The 18,087-nt window shown below is 43.8% G+C and overlaps 1 protein-coding gene and 1 long non-coding RNA gene across 2 annotated transcripts in view; one reads left to right on the top strand and one right to left on the bottom strand.

Moving 5' to 3' along the window:
- Window positions 1-18,087, bottom strand: part of LOC129163924 (uncharacterized) — a 59,039-nt gene that overhangs the window by 940 nt on the left and 40,012 nt on the right. The gene's annotated exons all lie outside the window — the stretch shown is intronic.
- xirp2a (xin actin binding repeat containing 2a) overlaps window positions 3,676-18,087 on the top strand; it is a 114,289-nt gene continuing 99,877 nt past the window's right edge. Inside the window, exon 1 of the mRNA XM_015952418.3 lies at window positions 3,676-4,081. Within this exon, the coding sequence (XP_015807904.3) occupies window positions 3,878-4,081 (204 nt within the window). The 5' untranslated portion in view covers window positions 3,676-3,877. The remainder of the gene's footprint in view (window positions 4,082-18,087) is intronic.

Genomic DNA, 18,087 nt, shown 5'->3' with positions numbered 1-18,087 from the left:
CGGCACGTTTTAACGAGGTTGTCGGTAAAATGTTGCACACAGCTGCAGTGAATGAGATAAGAGCCAGTATTTTGTTTGTAGAAGGGAGAGGCTGAGAGCTGGTCAGGGCAGCAGATGGTACCTCCGTCTGTCTGGCCTGTTTAAAGAGCTCTGAAGGCGAAGCCGCGAGTCACACCAGCCAGATATCTGGTCCTGGACCATCTCACAGCTTTTCCTTGGGTTGAGCACTCTGAAAACATAAAGATCTTGTTTGTTCTTTATGTGTTCAGAATATCTTTTTTCAGCTGTCCTTGAAAGGTCTGTCTCTGGTTTTTGCTCTGCATTGGAGTCCTCTTGTGCTGTCAGCTGTTCTCTGCTCTAGTGAAGCAGTGCAGGAAGTAAAACCTCAGTGAGTGGAGTCGTGTTGCTGTAATCTGATCCTCATCATGTCTGTCTGCCTAGAAAGTGATGAGGTGCTTAAATCATGCTGGAGTGTGAGGAATTTGCCGAACCTTCTTTATTGTACAAGTATTTTTCCTGCTGGTTTGCTCTTAGAATACTGGATAGCGTCCTTAGTTTTGACACCCACATCAACGGAGCGATCTTCTCCTTTTTCCACCTCCGTCGGCTGCCAAAGATCAAACCTTTCTTGTCACGACATGATCTTGAGACGGTAGTCCACGCTTTTATCACGGTGTGATCGGACTACTGTAACTCTGTTTTATTCGGTGTGAGCAAGGGCTCAATTGCCAGGTTGCAAATGGTGCAGAATGCTGCTGACAGATTTTTAGAGGGCAGGCGCAAGTATGACCACATTACTCCTGTCCTAGCTGCTCTTCAATTGGTACCCATTGATGTAAGGATTCATTTTAAAGGAACTTTTCGGACTTTTGAATTTTTATGCTCGCGACTGCCCCCTCAGGCCAAAAGCGTAACGGCAGCTTCAATAGTAGGCTCGTGCACGAGGCGCGCATGCTGTACGTGCACACTCCTTAACGAAAATAACAGCTGAGACAGTCCCGTGTGTGTGTGTGTGTGTGTGTGTGTGTGTGTGTGTGTGTGTGTGTGTGTGTGTGTGTGTGTGTGTGTGTGTGTGTGTGTGTGTGTGTGTGTGTGTGTGCCTGCTCTATCTTCTCGATCCCCAGTGAGTCGTGGAGGATGGCTGCTTATACTGAGCCAGGATTCTCTGGAGGTTTCTTCCTGTTAAAAGGGAGTTTTCCTCTCCACTGTCGCTACATGCTTGCTTAGTATGAGGATTGCTGTATAGTCACTGACACTAGTCAGTGACTTGATGCAATTTGCTGGGTTCCTTATATAGGAAACATTATTTCTGATTGGCTTAATGAACTGACCTGAATTGGAATGTTTATTATGTGAAGTGCCTTGAGACGACTCTTGTCGTGATTTGGCGCTTTATAAATAAACTTGAATTGAATTGAACTGAATTATAAAGGAGCGCTGTGTCTCTATATATGGAGTTAAATTATGGAATAAGCTAGGTAATGTAATCAAAGACGCGAAAACGATATTTACTTTCAAAAAACTAATTAAAAATGAAATACTGGAATCATATACGTGCAAATCAATTATATAAAAAGTAAATAAATAAAGCTATAGAGATGTGTGTAGGTATATTCTTGTGTGTATGTATAAATATGTATGTATGTATGTGTATGTGCATATGTAGTGGACACGTGTGTATGTCTATATGGACATGTATAGATGAAGTATGTGCGAGCGTATGGGCATGCGATGCACTTTAATGTGTATATGTATGAATAGGTACATGTGCAAAAATCCTTTTGCTGTTAGAATTATTATAACTATTAATTTTCTCTTTCTTCCTTACAAATTTAGCTCAAGTTAGCTAACCAGTCGAGCAATTACTTTGTATATGTTAATCTATAATTATTGTTATTTCATTGTAAAAATGTCATTTTAGTTATGAAGGGGCAGAAAACATACGTTTTCTTCTTTCTGTTCCCGTTTCATTTTCTTTGTTTGAGAAACCTCATTTTATTTGTTAGTGTTGTTTTTTTTCCTGTTTTAATAATAAATTAAATAAATTTAAAAGTATTTATCTGTTTTCACTATCAGGAGCAACTTGCATATAACAGGAAGTCTCTGTGGCTCCATCGGCCTTGCGTCTTTCTCTGACTAAAATCTTCAGCGGCTGGAATCGAATAACATGAGCGGGGGATGAAATCAAACATTCAGGTTGGCACCATCAGGTAGAAGTTGTGTTTTTCTCTTCTCGGTACACGCGAGTAACTGCTGTAAGCCGAGAGGACCGAATGGACACAGGATACAGCTGAAAGTGACACACACACCTCTGAATAATGTAGCCGGAGTGGACGCGGTGATACTGCGTCCTCAAAGCCTTCCAAAATCCTATCAGAGGTTAGACATCATGACCAATCACCATTCATTCTTTTCTCCTTCTGCTTTATTGATGTTCCTCATTCAGCTGACTTTTTCCTGTAACATTAAATATTGTAGCTCCGCCTTTCACCCGAGGCTCTCCGTTCCAGCAGCCAAAACAGCCAGATTCCCACTTTTGACCATGACAGGACGAGGCAGCTTAAATGTGAGTCACACAGGAAATGGGGTTAGCATGTTAATTTCAATCTCCTAGCAAAAACCCATCACAGGAAAACACTCCCTGGAAAGAGCTGCTGAGGCTGGACAATAAATTCTCCATCATGGCTGCAGCGAAGGCCAGTGAGGCTGGCGGTTTAGGGCCTTTCCTTGATTTGTTGGGAATAAAATGGTTTCCTATCCACTCTGGACGTGGTGTAAGAACGGATGGGTGAGACGAAACGGTGCCGTCTGTTTCCTGGAGGTTCACCCGATGTTCTCTCAGTGGGAGAGAAGAACCAGTTTATCAGTCAGTGGCTTTGTAATTCTGTATTGTGCTTTCATTTAACGTGTTTCTACTCCAATCGATGATGATTCTAATTGCAATCCGGTCCATGTATTACATTAAGTAGTAGATGGAAGAATGTCACAATCAAGTCAGCATAGAGATGAAACATATCCGGGAGTCAGTGGTGCCCCCAAAGGGTGGCCATGGCCGCCGCTAGAAAATTGCTGTCCCCGCAGGGAAGACCAGTGTTAATAAATTATATTAATATTCACTCAAACCATAAATTCATCTTATGTGTTCAAGACATAAATGTAAAGCCAAATAAAAAAAAGTATACAAATAATGAGTAAAGAAATAGTCAGAAAACACACACACACACACACACACACACACACACACATATATTGGCCATCTTTGACTAGCCGTTAGCTCGTCAATCTGTTGAGACCGTTTCGCTTTTCCTCCAAAATGAGGTTGTGCAAAGATGCGTATATGACAACTAACATAACAATTGTTCAATAGAAATATACTTTAATGGCTCTATACTATCAGCTATTAATTTATTAATCAGCTTTCAATAAAATAGTTACGTTTAACTTCTTTATTTTCTATCAACATGTCTTGTGAATGCAATTAACCCCTTTTGTACATGACTGTCTATGTTTAGTACATTAACATTATAATGAATGAAATATGATTTTAGAGCTTTATTATAGACTTCATACACTCTAGGTTAACTTCCCTCTCCGGTTACTCCCCTGACCCCTGACTTGTGAGTTCACATTGGCCTGTGTGTGTGTGTGTGTGTGTGTGTGTGTGTAATTACAGGGCAGAGGAGAGAAGGAAAACTTTCTCCAGTGAACATTTTTCCACTCTCCTCCTCTCATGCCTGGATGAGCCCAGAGAGCCTCTCAGACTGAGAAGGGCCTGGGCGTCAGCTCCCTCTCAGTGTATCGGCATCCCCTCTGAGTCCCACGGGACAGGCAGAGCTGGCGGTGGTGGTGCAGGGGGGTGTACAGTTTCTCCACAACAATGGAAATTCAATCAGGAAATGGAGAGGAGGTTGCAGGCGCGACCTCGGGCTTCGTTTCCTGTGGCCCCTCCAGGCCGCAGGTAGTGACATCAGACGATCCGGTGCTCAGAGAGGACCTGCAGGCTACCAAGAGGATCGAGAGGTTTGACATCCCGCTTGATAGCCTGAAGAGGATGTTTGAGAAGCCTGCTGGGACCACTACGGTAAGTAGTGCCTCTGCAACTCCGTCTTTCATTTTAATGTGGGCGTCTGCTTTGTTTGGCGGTGTTTTTCCGTTTTTCTCTTGGTAAATTGGCTGAATTGTGAATAGTAATTGTAGATTTAGTGCAAAATGCTTTTCAGCAACGTAAAAGGGTTCGAAAACCATCATGTTTGTTTTGATTGTGGCTGTTTAAAGCAATACAAATCTAGTTTCAGAGTGAAAACTACATTTCATCTGAAGGACGTTTCATAGTTTTCCTTACTTATGTTGGGACAGAGGAGGATGGGCTGGAGAAAGGACCAAAAGGGTGATGATGCAACTTTGGTTATTCCATCATTTTACCTGTTTACTGAACATATTGTGTTTCTGGAACGGCCTTCTCGCTCCTACTTTTTGGTTTTTCCATCCCAGCTGGCTTCTCTGAGAGGAAAGTCTAAGTCGGCTGGAAGTGAATCATTCCCTTGCAGAAGAGGAAAATCTCACATTTACCAAATATTCACGACAAAATTGACCTACTTTAGTCTTCTTCTGTTTTAAAACATAAATTCCAGTAGTCCCAGTGAAGGTGGGAACCTCCTGGCTAATTTTAAGCAAACTGCTAATAAACGGAGTAATGAATTATGGGAAATGTAGTTGTAAGCAGCAGCTGGCAGCGGTGCCAAATGGAAGCAGAGACGTACGGCGTTGCAGACATTCGACACCCTGTTATTTAGACCTATTTTTGGGTGGCTTTACGGTGAAGCAGGACTTTAAAAATAAACCTGCAATTGCTGTGTCGGCTGCTGCTGGAAGCAGCGCCGAGCTTCTGCCAGGCCACACAGTCGGTTAGTTAGAGAGATGTGGCTCTCTCACAAAAGCATCTGCCTTCAAAAGGTTTTAGGATTTACTTTGGCTAATGAGGCCCGTCGCTTAGGATCAGATGAGAGCATTCTTTGATGTTTCCTTCAGCCTTTAGTCCAGCTTTTCAGGTCATTATCTGTCATTTCTAATCAGAAATGTGTTTAGGCCACTGCAGCGAGACCTTTGTATTAGCATAGCTTTGGTAGGTTTTTCCATTAGCTAGCTAGGTGCTGTGTTAACAGCTGTTCCTCGTCTGACTACAAAAAAAAACAATAAAAACCACTGATGGTTAAAGTGACAATGTGTAGTTTTAAACCACTAATCTCTGGAAATATCCAGTGAAATGTTGTAAATGAATCAACTCATTCACTTCCAGCTAAAGGCCTTCGCTGCCAGCGTTTCTCGCCATTTTTACTGTTTTTTGAAGAGTCACAGAACATTGCGCGCTAGGATGATGTCGACGCCAAAACAACTAAAACAAAGCGGAGACTCACCTCTTACATCAGGAAGAATCCGTGCATTTCGAGCGTTATCCGTTGTTTCATAATCCGTCGTCAAATTGTGATCGGCAAAAGCTTTTCCGGTTCGCGCCTCACTTTTTCTTACAGGAACGGCCCAAAGCGATCTCCTAACCCATGGATTTTCTGCTTCCTGATCATGTGACGTGTGACTTATGCGGATGAAGATCGGCTTCAGAGCTGGGATGTTTGTTCTCACGGTGCGGGGGGCTCGTTCCGACGCCCACACAGTAAAAAAAAAATGCAAATGACGACTTTAGTCGTCATTGGCAGTGAACGGTTGGATTTAAAATGACGACTTTAGTCGTCAATGGCAGTGAACGGTTGGATTTAAAATGACGACTTTAGTCGTCATTGGCAGTGAACGGTTGGATTTAAAATGACGACTTTAGTCGTCATTGGCAGTGAACGGTTGGATTTAAAATGACGACTTTAGTCGTCAATGGCAGTGAACGGTTGGATTTAAAATGACGACTTTAGTCGTCAATGGCAGTGAACGGTTGGATTTAAAATGACGACTTTAGTCGTCAATGGCAGTGAACGGTTGGATTTAAAATGACGACTTTAGTCGTCAATGGCAGTGAACGGTTGGATTTAAAATGACGACTTTAGTCGTCAATGGCAGTGAACGGTTGGATTTAAAATGACGACTTTAGTCGTCAATGGCAGTGAACGGTTGGATTTAAAATGACGACTTTAGTCGTCAATGGCAGTGAACGGTTGGATTTAAAATGACGACTTTAGTCGTCATTGGCAGTGAACGGTTGGATTTAAAATGACGACTTTAGTCGTCAATGGCAGTGAACGGTTGGATTTAAAATGACGACTTTAGTCGTCAATGGCAGTGAACGGTTGGATTTAAAATGACGACTTTAGTCGTCAATGGCAGTGAACGGTTGGATTTAAAATGACGACTTTAGTCGTCATTGGCAGTGAACGGTTGGATTTAAAATGACGACTTTAGTCGTCAATGGCAGTGAACGGTTGGATTTAAAATGACGACTTTAGTCGTCAATGGCAGTGAACGGTTGGATTTAAAATGACGACTTTAGTCGTCATTGGCAGTGAATGAGTTAAAAGATACCAGTTGTTTAAAAATATTGGCCGTTTCATGACATATAACCATAGAAATCAGGTCAAAAATACATGGGAGAGGGTCTAAGTCTCTGGGTGACGCCATATTGGATGCCATGTTTTCTTCTACGGAAGCCTGTGAGGACAGAATGTATTTACTGATTTGTAACAAATGGTTACAAAACTTTTAGCATTAATAAACTTTCTTTTACACATTTACGTCTTCACTCATTGCAAGGGATGCAAGGGAATCAGATGTTCTTGTTATTTTGCTGGAGGTTTCACTCCCAAGGATTTTTGACCCTAATGGCCATCTGTTGGTAAGGTCTCACTTGAACCCAAAACAATGCTTGCTTGCAATGATTTAGGTATCTACTGCTCCCTATCTCCAGGGAAACAACACACCATCACTTTAAAGCTTTTCCAGAACCAAGCAACACATAGAACCTGGTAAACAGCTCATTTGAATAATCTTCCACAGATTAATGGCTTTCCTGATTAGTTTTCGTAGCATGCATTCATTTGTCTCTGGGTTCATATTCCTGTCGTGGCCAGGAGGTTGGGCAGATGCTGTAAACACAAGCAGGGTCCCTCAAGGAAAAGTCAACAACACGAGGAGAAGCAAAGCAAAACACAATAAACGGTTGCACCTTGTCACAATGAAAGGTTGTTGGATGCTTGCAGTGGCTCCTCCCACTCCTCGAGCGGAGGATTTGGGCCACAGTTGAGCAACCACCTGGGAATCTATCAGTCATTGTTATGGCTGTGCCGTCCAGTGACACTGCAGTGTTGAAACAAACCAAATGGGACAGAGGCTGAAAAGCACTCCTGAAATGATGAGCTCAGCAAAATCCGAGACAGGGACAAGGTCAGGTTTCACACCCAGCAGGCTGCAGAGAGCTGGTCCTCTCTCTTCGTGAGTCTGGGAGCATTGCTCGTATGCTCTATTGACTCTGACGCTTGTCTTTTTTTTTTTTTTTTTTTTTTACGAGGAAAGACGCATAAATCATTTATGATTCAATGCCAGAACGCAGCACGTGTTGCAGTGTCGCCTTGTGACATCCTGACATTTCGGACAGTTGGACAGTTTGCAATTTTTAACGGGAATGAAAATGAAATATTCATGGATCTCCCTGGGTTCATAAAGCAAAAATGTTAAAGGAAAGGAGGAAATTATGGGATATTGATTATAGGTCATGAAATCCACAGAGGTAGACGATCACTTCCAAGGCCCACCTCCGGATCTCTAGTGTCCATTGGTAAATAAATTGGAAATCTTTAGTATTATGGTAAAATTATTCTCTGGGAAATGGGACATCAGGATAACCAGGCTGCACATGCAGAATTTAGAAAATACCAACAGGGTCTTTTAAAGTGGATTTTTGTGGAATGGTTGTGCCAATATTAGAGGTTCTAGATAACCTTGACTGACGTCAGTTCCAATTGAATCAATACGGTTGCATGGTGGTGCAGTTGGTAGCACTGTTGTCCTGCAGTGAGAAGGTTCAAGGCTACAGCCTTTCTGTGTGTTCTCCCCATGCACGTGTGGGTTTCCTCATATTTGGTCAATTGGAAACCCTAAATTGTCCCTATGGGTGTGAGTGAGAGTGTGACTCTGTGATGGACTGGAGACCAGTCCAGAGTGTCCTGCTGGCTGCTGGGGATAGGTATCAGCTCCCTGAGACCCTAGAGAGGACTAAGTGATAATGAGCAAGATTAACTTTTCTGCATTTAAGAAATTTTGTAGAAAATTCTAATTAAATACATACAAAACAAGTCCAACTTCCATTGATCTAAGCTCTCTCCTAAACGTGACACCCTGTTATTTTCTGTATCCTGGTGCTTCTTTGTGTTGTAATGGTCACAGTGGACCAGTGGGTGGCAGTGTGTCCTCTACTGGTCCACGATGGATGTTAAGGCAGATAAAGGACACACTTTTAATCAGGAATGTATCCAGTGAGACAATCACCAGAGTTAATGAGGGGTTTTATTTACTATTTTTATGCCAGAAGGAGTCTTAGAACCTCAAATCTTGTGTGTTTGAAGCCGTCTAATTTCATCATTTACATAATCAGTGTGACGTTTTCTCCTGACATGTTTGATAAATCAAAAACAGCATAAAAAAGGTTGTAAAAGGATTTCATGCCATGGGATTATCCCAATCCCACCTAGGCAGCTGGATGACAGAAATCGCAGGGCTTTGTTTTGCCTTTCGAAGAAGGACCTTCGTTCTTTAGCTTCTGAATAACTGAGGTGTCAACATGAATTCAGACAGCAGACTCGAGCTCCGGAGCGATCCCTTTGGTTGATTTTCCTAACGTGAATCATCACTTTGACTATCTCCCTCCTGCGCTGCTGAATGGGTTCAAGTATAAGAGGAGGACTAAATATTTTCTCTACAGAGTGCTTTCATGATGTGCTCCCAATGTGCTGCGTGTTTTTCACGAGGCCATAAATGAAGCAACGCTTTAGACTTCATTCTCGATGCTTTTAAAAGTCACCTTTCTGCGGCTCTTAAGCGGGGGAGTTTTGTAAATCCGCCACGTTCAATGATCCCACTTGAAGGTGTTAAACGATAAGCTGAAAGATGAAAAATCAGACCGCCTTTTGGCTAAATGTGAGCAATTTGTTGCAAATTAAAAAAAGGAGATGGATCAATACGGAGCGCCATACCTAAATGAAAGTCAATTAATGTTAAATAAACTAAAAGCCACAATGTGTCTAGAAGGAATTGATCCACGCTCGATGAGGACACTGGCGTCCTCATTAAAGTCCATCGAGTTTGTAAAAATTCCATTAACTCTTCCCCGTCGCCACGGTTTCACACGTAGAAATATTTTAATGGAGCTGGCGGCGTTGCCAGTCTGGTGTGTAACAATGACTTGTTGCAAGTCTGCTTGGAAATGAGAAGAGAGCCGTACTGTTTTGTGGTTAGGTAAAGCGATGTGGCGTTGAAACCCCCAGCTTCACTCGACTCGAGCTCATTTCCCTGCACGGTCTCAGTTTTGTTTAGAGACACAAGCGTACGTAAAAATCTGTCCTGAATAGCTGTGGTGTTTAAAATAAGCCCTTGTTTTCCATGTTACCTGGCAACATATTTACTCTAAAATAAGACGATCTGTTACTGGGTAGAACGCTCTGTTCCAGGACCCTTGTTGATAGAAAAGTTGCAGTAAGAAAGAAATTTACTGTGAAATAATCAAAGATACAGTCAAAATATAAAGACAGTTATACTGTTACTGTTACTTCCTGGTTCCAGAGCCAATCACATTTGAGTCTGCAGGGTTGCTGAGTCTGTGTCGAGCTAAAGCTGCAGTGCCGGTATTTGTAATTAACAGAAGCAGACAAGAAGGTCGAGAGTTGTCTAAAGAACCAAAGCAACAGGATCAACCCAGAAGTTATTTCTTGTATCTCTAAGCAGGCCTGTTAGTGTAATTCTGCACAGAGAACTAGTCTGGTTACTGTCATGGTCTGCGTCTGCGTCTCCCCTCATATGTCTCCTTGTGTTCTCCATCCCTCTCTAGGTTCTCCTTTTGTGTCTCCTAGCACCCTCATGTGTCCTTGTCTGCGTCTTCCTCATGTGTCTCCTGGTGTTCTCCATTTTCCCCCAGATCTTCAGCCCTCTAGGTTTCCCTCCTCAGATATCCCCCTCCCAGTTCCTGTGCTCCCGTGGCCCCCTTTAGTCACGCCCCTGTAGTTTTTCTTTCTGTAGTGTTTTTCCTTTAGTTTCAGCTCCCCCCTTAGAATATTAGTTATGTTTGCTGCCCTTCTGGTCTTTAGGTTTTTCTCTTAGGTCATTTTCCTTTAGCTACAGCTGTTCATATTATTAGTCTCTCTAGTGTGTTTTTCCCATCAGTGTTTTGAGGGCCCCCCCCCCCCCCCCCCCTAGATTATTAAGTATGTTTCCTGCTCTTCTTGTCTTTAGGTTTTATTCTTAGGTCATGTTAGTTTTCCTCCCTTAGTAACTCAGTTCACCTGTTCTCTCTCTCCCCACACACCTGCAGGTCATCTCCCTCTCATCCTCCCCAGTGTATAAAACCCTGTCTGTGTCACAGTGTTTTGTCGGTCCATTGTTTGTTGTCAGTATTGTTTTGTTCCTCATCTCTAGGTTTTGTGCTCTAAGGGAGCTTTCGTTCTCCAGGGTTTCAGGACTTTGGTTTTTGGCTTCCTGCCCTTTTGGAATTTTTTGTTCTACTTCCTAATAAAGTAATGTTTTCATTTACATCCACTCGTGCCTCATGTCATTCTGGGTGTCTGCATTTTGGGTCCAAACCTCCTCCTGACTTGCAACGAGACAGCTACTGACAGGCAGAGAGGCACATGAGGGGCGGGACTTGCCAGCTCAAAAATAACCAATAAAAAAAAACGGCGGAAATGCCGACTGTACCGCGCAACTCTGTAGTTTTTTAGCTGTAGTCAAAAATGGCGTCTGGCAACAACCATCTTTCTTTAGAAGAAAGACTTTTAGCACTTCTACTTGTTGTGGTTTAAAGACATGTCCAAGTCATTTAGAATAGAGGAAAGAGCCACAGCGAACTCCGCTTCGGACGCTGTCTTCGTTGTTTGTGAGAAACTCAGTGTTACGATGTGTGACGTAAGCTGCTCAGCGCTGATTGGCTCGGTTAGAATTCTCAGGGGGTGGAGTTATTTAAATAGGAGAGTTCCCAGACCCAATGCTTCCAATAAGAAATCTTGGCGTGACCTTTGACCCAGCTCTCACCCTGGATTCTCATGTCAGTTCTCTTGTTCGCTCTTCCTTCTTCCATCTCAGGAACATTGCTAAGCTGAGTCCCATTCTGTCTCGCTCTGAACTTGAGACTGTTCTCCACACCTTCATCTCCTCACGCTTAGACTACTGTAACTCTCTTTTCACGTGTCTGAGCAGAACCTCCCTGAACCGTCTACAGGTGGTTCAGAACGCCTGTGCTCGGCTTCTGACCAAGTCCTCCAAACACACCCACATCACCCCGCTTCTCCTCCAGCTTCACTGGCTGCCAGTCAACTTCAGGGTTCATTTCAAGATCCTGGTTCTGGTCTATAGGGCCTTACATGGACAAGCACCATCTTACATTGGTGATCCTCTTAGTCCCTACACCCCCAGCAGGTCCCTGAGGTCCAGTGACCAAAGCCTACTGGTTGTGCAGCACCAGGCTAAAGACCAAAGGTGACAGATCATCTGCTGCTGTGGCCCCCAGACTCTGGAACTCTCTCCCCCTGAGCCTGAGATCAGCGGACTCAGTGGTCTCCTTTAAAAAGCAGCTAAAGACTCACTTGTTCAAGCTGGCTTTTGTATGACCTTCTTCACCTCTCTCTCTTTATTCTGCTCTCCCCACCTATTCCACCTTCCTCAGGATCCACTAATTTCCCTATTTCCTGTTCACTCTCTCTCTTTATTTACATTTTTAATCACAATTGTCTATTTTTTGCTCATTTTAAATATGTTTTTAACCATTTTCTAAATTCTTTTTTATATTTTTACATTTTTTGTTTTTGTGAAGCGCCTCGTGATTTTTATCTTGGGAGGCGCTATAGAAATTATATTTTCTTCTTTACTGTGTAGGAAATAAACGAGTGTAAGCTCAGCTCACTGGCCCTTTAAGACCGCCATCCATCCCCCGCCAATTTCAAGGTTAATTTGGGGGGGTTGGGGCGGCAAAGTCCATCTCGTCTTGGGCCTGAATTGCCTTGAAACGGCCCTGCCTCTAAGAAGCCACCGCTAGCTTTTGTTTTACTCGAACATCGGGTAAAGAAGGCTCTGGCTAATGTTGAGCTATCTATGCTGATGATGAATTAGAAGCAAACAGTCACATGTAAAAATATCTCAAGCTACTTTTTCAATAACCAACAACTCAACATTACAGTAAAATGTAATGTCTACTTATCTACTTATCAACTTATCATGTCTGACTCACCTTCACTGGTCATCTAGAATCTTCTGGTGCTAACCCGTCGCTAGCAACAGCCGCTCAGAGCAGACTTGTTTGTTTTGAAACATGAACTGCAGTACCCAAATCTGACCACAGGGTGTCATTCTTACTTCATGCACCTTTCAGGGAATCAAGAGTTTTTTTTTGTCCTTCACAGCTTGTTGCCAACATCATCTGTATTCAATATTCAGCCAAAAAACTTCCAAACATACAGTTTCAGGGCACCGCCTCTTATCCAGGGGCGGCATTAGGCCCGGCTACTTGGACTGAAGCCCCGGATTTTTCATGAAAAGCTCCGGATCTAAATCGCGGAAGTAACATGCAGTACCAAAGTTCAACAGAGAGGGAGCAGCTGGCAGTAGTTTGTATACAGCCTGCCTGAGCCTCCACCACTGAAGAAGAAGCCCTTCAGCAGCCGGCTTCTTCTACAGTCTCTGCCTGAAACGCATGAGTGAAGATGGACATAAGGACGTTTTTTAGACCAAAAGTACCGCGACAGAACCCCAGCTTTGATGAGACTGGTGCTGACTCAGGTTTGTGAGTCTTCTTTGAAAATATTTGTGGTGCTGCTGGTTTGCCTAAAGTTAGCTTACTATCGGGTAAAGTTGTTGGAGAAAGAAAGGGAATATTTACCATCATCTCACACTAAACACTAACAGGAACAATACTCTGCCCTGAAAATGCTTAATGTGTAGCTTCAGATTAAAAATTATGTGGTACAAGACAAATATGATGTTGACTAGTGCATGTCATGTGTGTGTGCATGTGTGTGTGCGCGCGTGCGTGTGTGTGTGTGCGTGTTAATCCCCGGATCTTCTTCAGTCCTAGATCCGCCCCTGCTCTTATCTCTGTCACAGATCACTGAACCCCCTGATCACAAATTCAACACACGGTGTGTGTTCTACTCTTATCACATCAGTGTCAAAATGTCCACAAAGCCCTTATTCTCTGAATGATGATGCCACGAGCCGTTTAGAACTTTAGAGGATTTATTACAGTAGAAAAAAAACATCATCAGCAGCTGTTTCCTGTGCAGCCTGACACTTCCCGCAGGAACATCATCATATTTCTGATGAATAAAAAACACGACGTGAAATCAGCAGTGTTGTCAAACTTCTATAAAAATGTTTACATAAACCTCGCAGCAGTGGTCCTCCAGGGCCCCGTTCCGCAAGGCTCCTCCAACACCCCTGGTTCAGTGGTTACGTCGGTGGTTCAGTCTGCCTTCTGACTTTAAAACAGAGAAACCTGTAAAATATGCAGGACGTAACTGGACCCGGCTGGTTTAAATGATGTTCATCTTTGTGGATCATGGCCATAGATGAAACGCAAGCTCAGAAAATATATTTTACAGAAAATACATCCAGTCTAAATAAAACCTGCAGCTCACCATAACTCTAGCTGGTTTCAGGCGTGCGAGCAGATAAAGAGTTCAAGTTTCCCTGCGGACCCAGGCAATTTACCTCATTCTTCCCCAAATTTATGTCAGAAAATCTTCTGAAATTGACTCTGACATTAAGCTGAGTGATCAGTATCAAAGTAATTATCTGATAGGAGAGAATATCTACCTGCAGCTGACATTAGCAGCCTGTTAATGAGTTTAAAAGAGCATTGGGAGGCTCCGAACGGCAGGTTCACTCCGAAAAATCCACAGCAATTTTTGGCTCTGTTCATTATCCAGGGAAGGAGGCGAGAAAATCACGATTTAAACCGATGGTAGTTTACGTCGTCCCAGAAAGAAGAAGAGAACGGCGTAGTGCTCTGAGCTTTGGGTCAGATTTGGTTCAATAAACAATAATAACTGGTTTGTTCTTGAGCTTGTATTATATTACACACATAATTATAGACTTAAATCCCCTGAATATGACCTAGGCATGCAGCGCGCCAGCTGATGTCACTTCTATGAGTCGGTTTCTATTTAGAGGAGCTGGAAATGGAGCCAGAGGACCAGTCACTTCAGAGTCGTCATGTAAAAATAGTTGTGCCTGGTGATGTTGGAATTGCTCAATGGACATTTAGAGCGAAGGGAGTCTGATGAAAGAGTCTGAAATGTGATTCATATTCAGCGAGCACAGGACCATATTGTGAACGCTGAGTTGTGAAAGCGGGGCAGGCAGATGGTAATGAAGATGAAGACAGATAGGCGGCCGCAGACGTTCAGGGCGAGTGAGCGTGGACGATGGGAGGGGAAAAATCACCGTGAAAACGAGTTCATATTCCAGTAGGTGAGGCGTGTCAGTGCTCTCATTAGTAAATCATATTCATGTTTCGATAACGATTAGATCCATCAGATCCCACAGAAACGTGTGAAGCACTGTCTCAAATTCACGAATTGAGAGCAGTTGCTCAACCTTGGCAGTCCTCCTCAAATGGTGATAACTAGCTTTTGTTACAGGACTGATTTGCTTGTCCAAAAGTAAGTCACTGTCAAGCCGGACTCCCACATTGGTTGCTGCAGGTTTCAGAAATGGGGCCAGTGGACTAAGGTCAGATGAACACTGCTCCCTGGGCACACTGGGACTAAAAAGCATCACCCCAGTCTTGTCAATATTGAAGTGTCCAGGTTTTAGCCTCACCGAGGCAGTTTAGGAGAGGATCCAATGAATTAGGTAGGCCACGTTTAATGGGAATATAAACCTGGGTGTCGTCTGCATACAGAGCAAGGAACATCCATGTTTCATAAAAACAGAACCCAGGTAGCAAATAAAGGGAGAACAACAAAGGGCCCAGTACCAATCCCTGAAGAACCCCACACGAGATGGAGAGAAGCCACCTAAAGATGCACAAAGCAACCTCTCAGCCAAGTAGGACACCAGTCCAAAGCAGCTCCCCAAACCCCAACACACTGTTGGAACCATTAAATCAGGAGACTGTGGTCCACAGTGTCAAAGGCAGCAAACAAGTCCAACAGCACCAGAACCACATCTCCAGAGTCCACAGACCCTGAGCAGTGCAGAATCTGTGCTGTGTGCCTTTTTAAAACCTGATCATTTGCTTGCAAAAACTCAGTCAAAGACTCATTAATGCGAGGTTTTACGAGAATCCAGACCAACAAAAATGTAGCTTGCTTTTGGAACATGTCATTTGCTTTTCTTTTTGCTGGTTTTATTTCGTCTTCAATTATAACGAGTGAAAGTGAAACTAACTGAAAGATTTGTAACCATAGTTTTCAGGAGATTTGATACGCTGTTTGCTTCCTGCTCCCGATGACAGTGGTTCAGCCCAAAATAAGAAAGGTGAGTTTAAAACTATGGGATGGATGGTGTAAAACCATAGAGCACGTGTCAGACACAAGGCCCGTGGGCCAGATGTGGACGGCGGAGCATTTTTATGTGGCTCGCGAGATAAATATAAAAAATATATTAAAACTGACCCGCTGGCCAATATTACCGCACGGACAGGGGAGGATTAAGGTGTACACGGGCCCATAGGCTATACTTGTTCGGAACCAAAAATGCTTGGTCGAAACAAAATATTCTTATCCTATATTTTTATCTGCAGATATTTATTTTAATTAGGGCTGTCAAACAACTAAAAATGTTAATCTAATTAATCATAGGGTATTTGTGAATTAACCTTGATTTACCGATATTTTCTGGCATTTTCATCCATTTCACCCCAGCAGCCAGGATTTTGATTGGTCAGAACAGATTTGCGGTTGTAGTCTTAGCGGTTGTAGTCCTGTAGTCCAACAATCAACACGTTTTGGAGAAAAGATGTTTGAATTTCTAAAGGAAATGTAAAATATAAGCAAATGATAAACGGTGACCCTCAAAAGCTCTTGATGTTGATGAAATGGGGCAAAATAAAATATAAAAACTTTATTGAAAGAGACCAAGGAATATTTTGAGTCAAACAATATATTTAGATAGCAACTAAGGAAATATACAGACGAACTCCACATTAATACAAACAGATGTGGCTTCACAAATAAGAACTGTTCTATATTTTGTCAGTCCTATGATGGTTTTATGCAGTTTCAGATTCTTTACAAAACAAAGACAGTATGGTGTTTTATTAACAAATTACAATTATAAAGAAAACATTTAGGTGTTAACAAACAAGAATTTATTAACAAAACTGCTGATGTCTTTCCAGAACGTGTGTGTGCTGACACTTCCTGTTGTCAGCCAGCTGGGTGAGGGTGGAGGCGGCTTCTGACGCGCTTCCATTCATAAATCAAACCTCTTTTTGTCTGTGCGTTAGTCTTGTTTATTTTCTTTTACAAGCATTAGCTGGCGTTTTACATGATGCGGTTCCAAGGATAGTAGTGCTCCCAGTTGATTGTCACAAAAAAGGAAGTATATCGTGCCATGGTGTCGCGAGCGGTAAAAACCGTATGCTCATCCCGCCACCCATGCGTAATCAGCTCTCCCGAAACACCTGAGGACCCACTTAAATCACATGTGACGCACCAGACACCACCACCACCACAGATGAAAGCCCAGCCCACAAAATAAATGGCTCCTACAGTACGTGTGAAAGCCGAGTAGATTTGCAGTAATGTGATAAAATCAGCTGGCTTGCCAACTCCGGGTCGGGAGAGAGGTTCTACCTCATGTGGAGGAGTTTAAGTATCTTGGGGTCTTGTTCACGAGTGAGGGTAGGAGGGATCGGGAGATCGACAGACGGATTGGTTCGGCGTCTGCAGTGATGCGGACGCTGAGCCGATCTGTCTTGGTGAAGAGGGAGCTGAGCCAGAAAGCCAGGCTCTCGATTTACCGGTCCATCTACGTCCCAATCCTCACCTATGGTCATGAGCTTTGGGTAATGACCGAAAGAATGAGATCGCGGATACAAGCGGCCGAAATGAGTTTCCTCCGTAGGGTGGCCGGGCTCAGCCTTAGAGATAGGGTGAGGAGCTCGGACATTCGGGAGGGACTCGGAGTAGAACCGCTGCTCCTCCGGATCAAAAGGAGTCAGTTGAGGTGGTTTGGGCATCTGGTCAGGATGCCTCCTGGACGCCTCCCTGGGGAGGTGTTTCGGGCATGTCCTGCCAGCAGGAGGCCCCCGGGTCGACCTAGGACACGTTGGAGAGGTTACATCTCCAATCTAGTCCGGGAACACCTTGGGGTCCTGCCGGAGGAGCTGGTGGAGGTGGCCGGGGAGAGGACGGTCTGGAGCTCCCTAGTTGGGATGTTGCCCCCGCGACCCGGACCTGGATAAGCGGAGGAAGACGACGACGAGACGTCATCGGCAGTCAAAGGACCCCGAGCCGATCCTGTACCGACACCAGGTTTAAGTTAGCATCCACCATCAGCGTCACCTGGCTAGGACCTTCTGCCGGGCTCCCATCAGAAACTACTTGAAGCAGGTCTGCCTCTGCCCCCAAGTGGATAATATGAGCTTCTCTGTGACCGCTCGTTCCCTCCTTTGAGCTAGCATCATGAACCTCTGCCGCTCCAGCTAGCATAGCTCTGTTGCCTTCATCGTGAACGTGTTGCTTTTCTATAACCTGCTTTTGGGTCCAGCAGCAGGTTTAAAATATCCTGTCAATTTTAGGATTTTCTGCAGAAGACTTTTGTGCTTTTGTTCTTTGATTCTCTCCATTCTTCCTTTCTGAGCACCGCTCTCATATTTTCTCTCTCGTCTCGTCTCGTCTTCCTCCGCTTATCCGGGTCCGGGTCGCGGGGGCAGCATCCCAACTA

Source organism: Nothobranchius furzeri, chromosome 14 (genome assembly GCF_043380555.1).
Source record: "Nothobranchius furzeri strain GRZ-AD chromosome 14, NfurGRZ-RIMD1, whole genome shotgun sequence".
Taxonomy (NCBI): Eukaryota; Metazoa; Chordata; class Actinopteri; order Cyprinodontiformes; family Nothobranchiidae; genus Nothobranchius; species Nothobranchius furzeri.
This window is presented reverse-complemented; position numbering and strand designations above follow the sequence as displayed.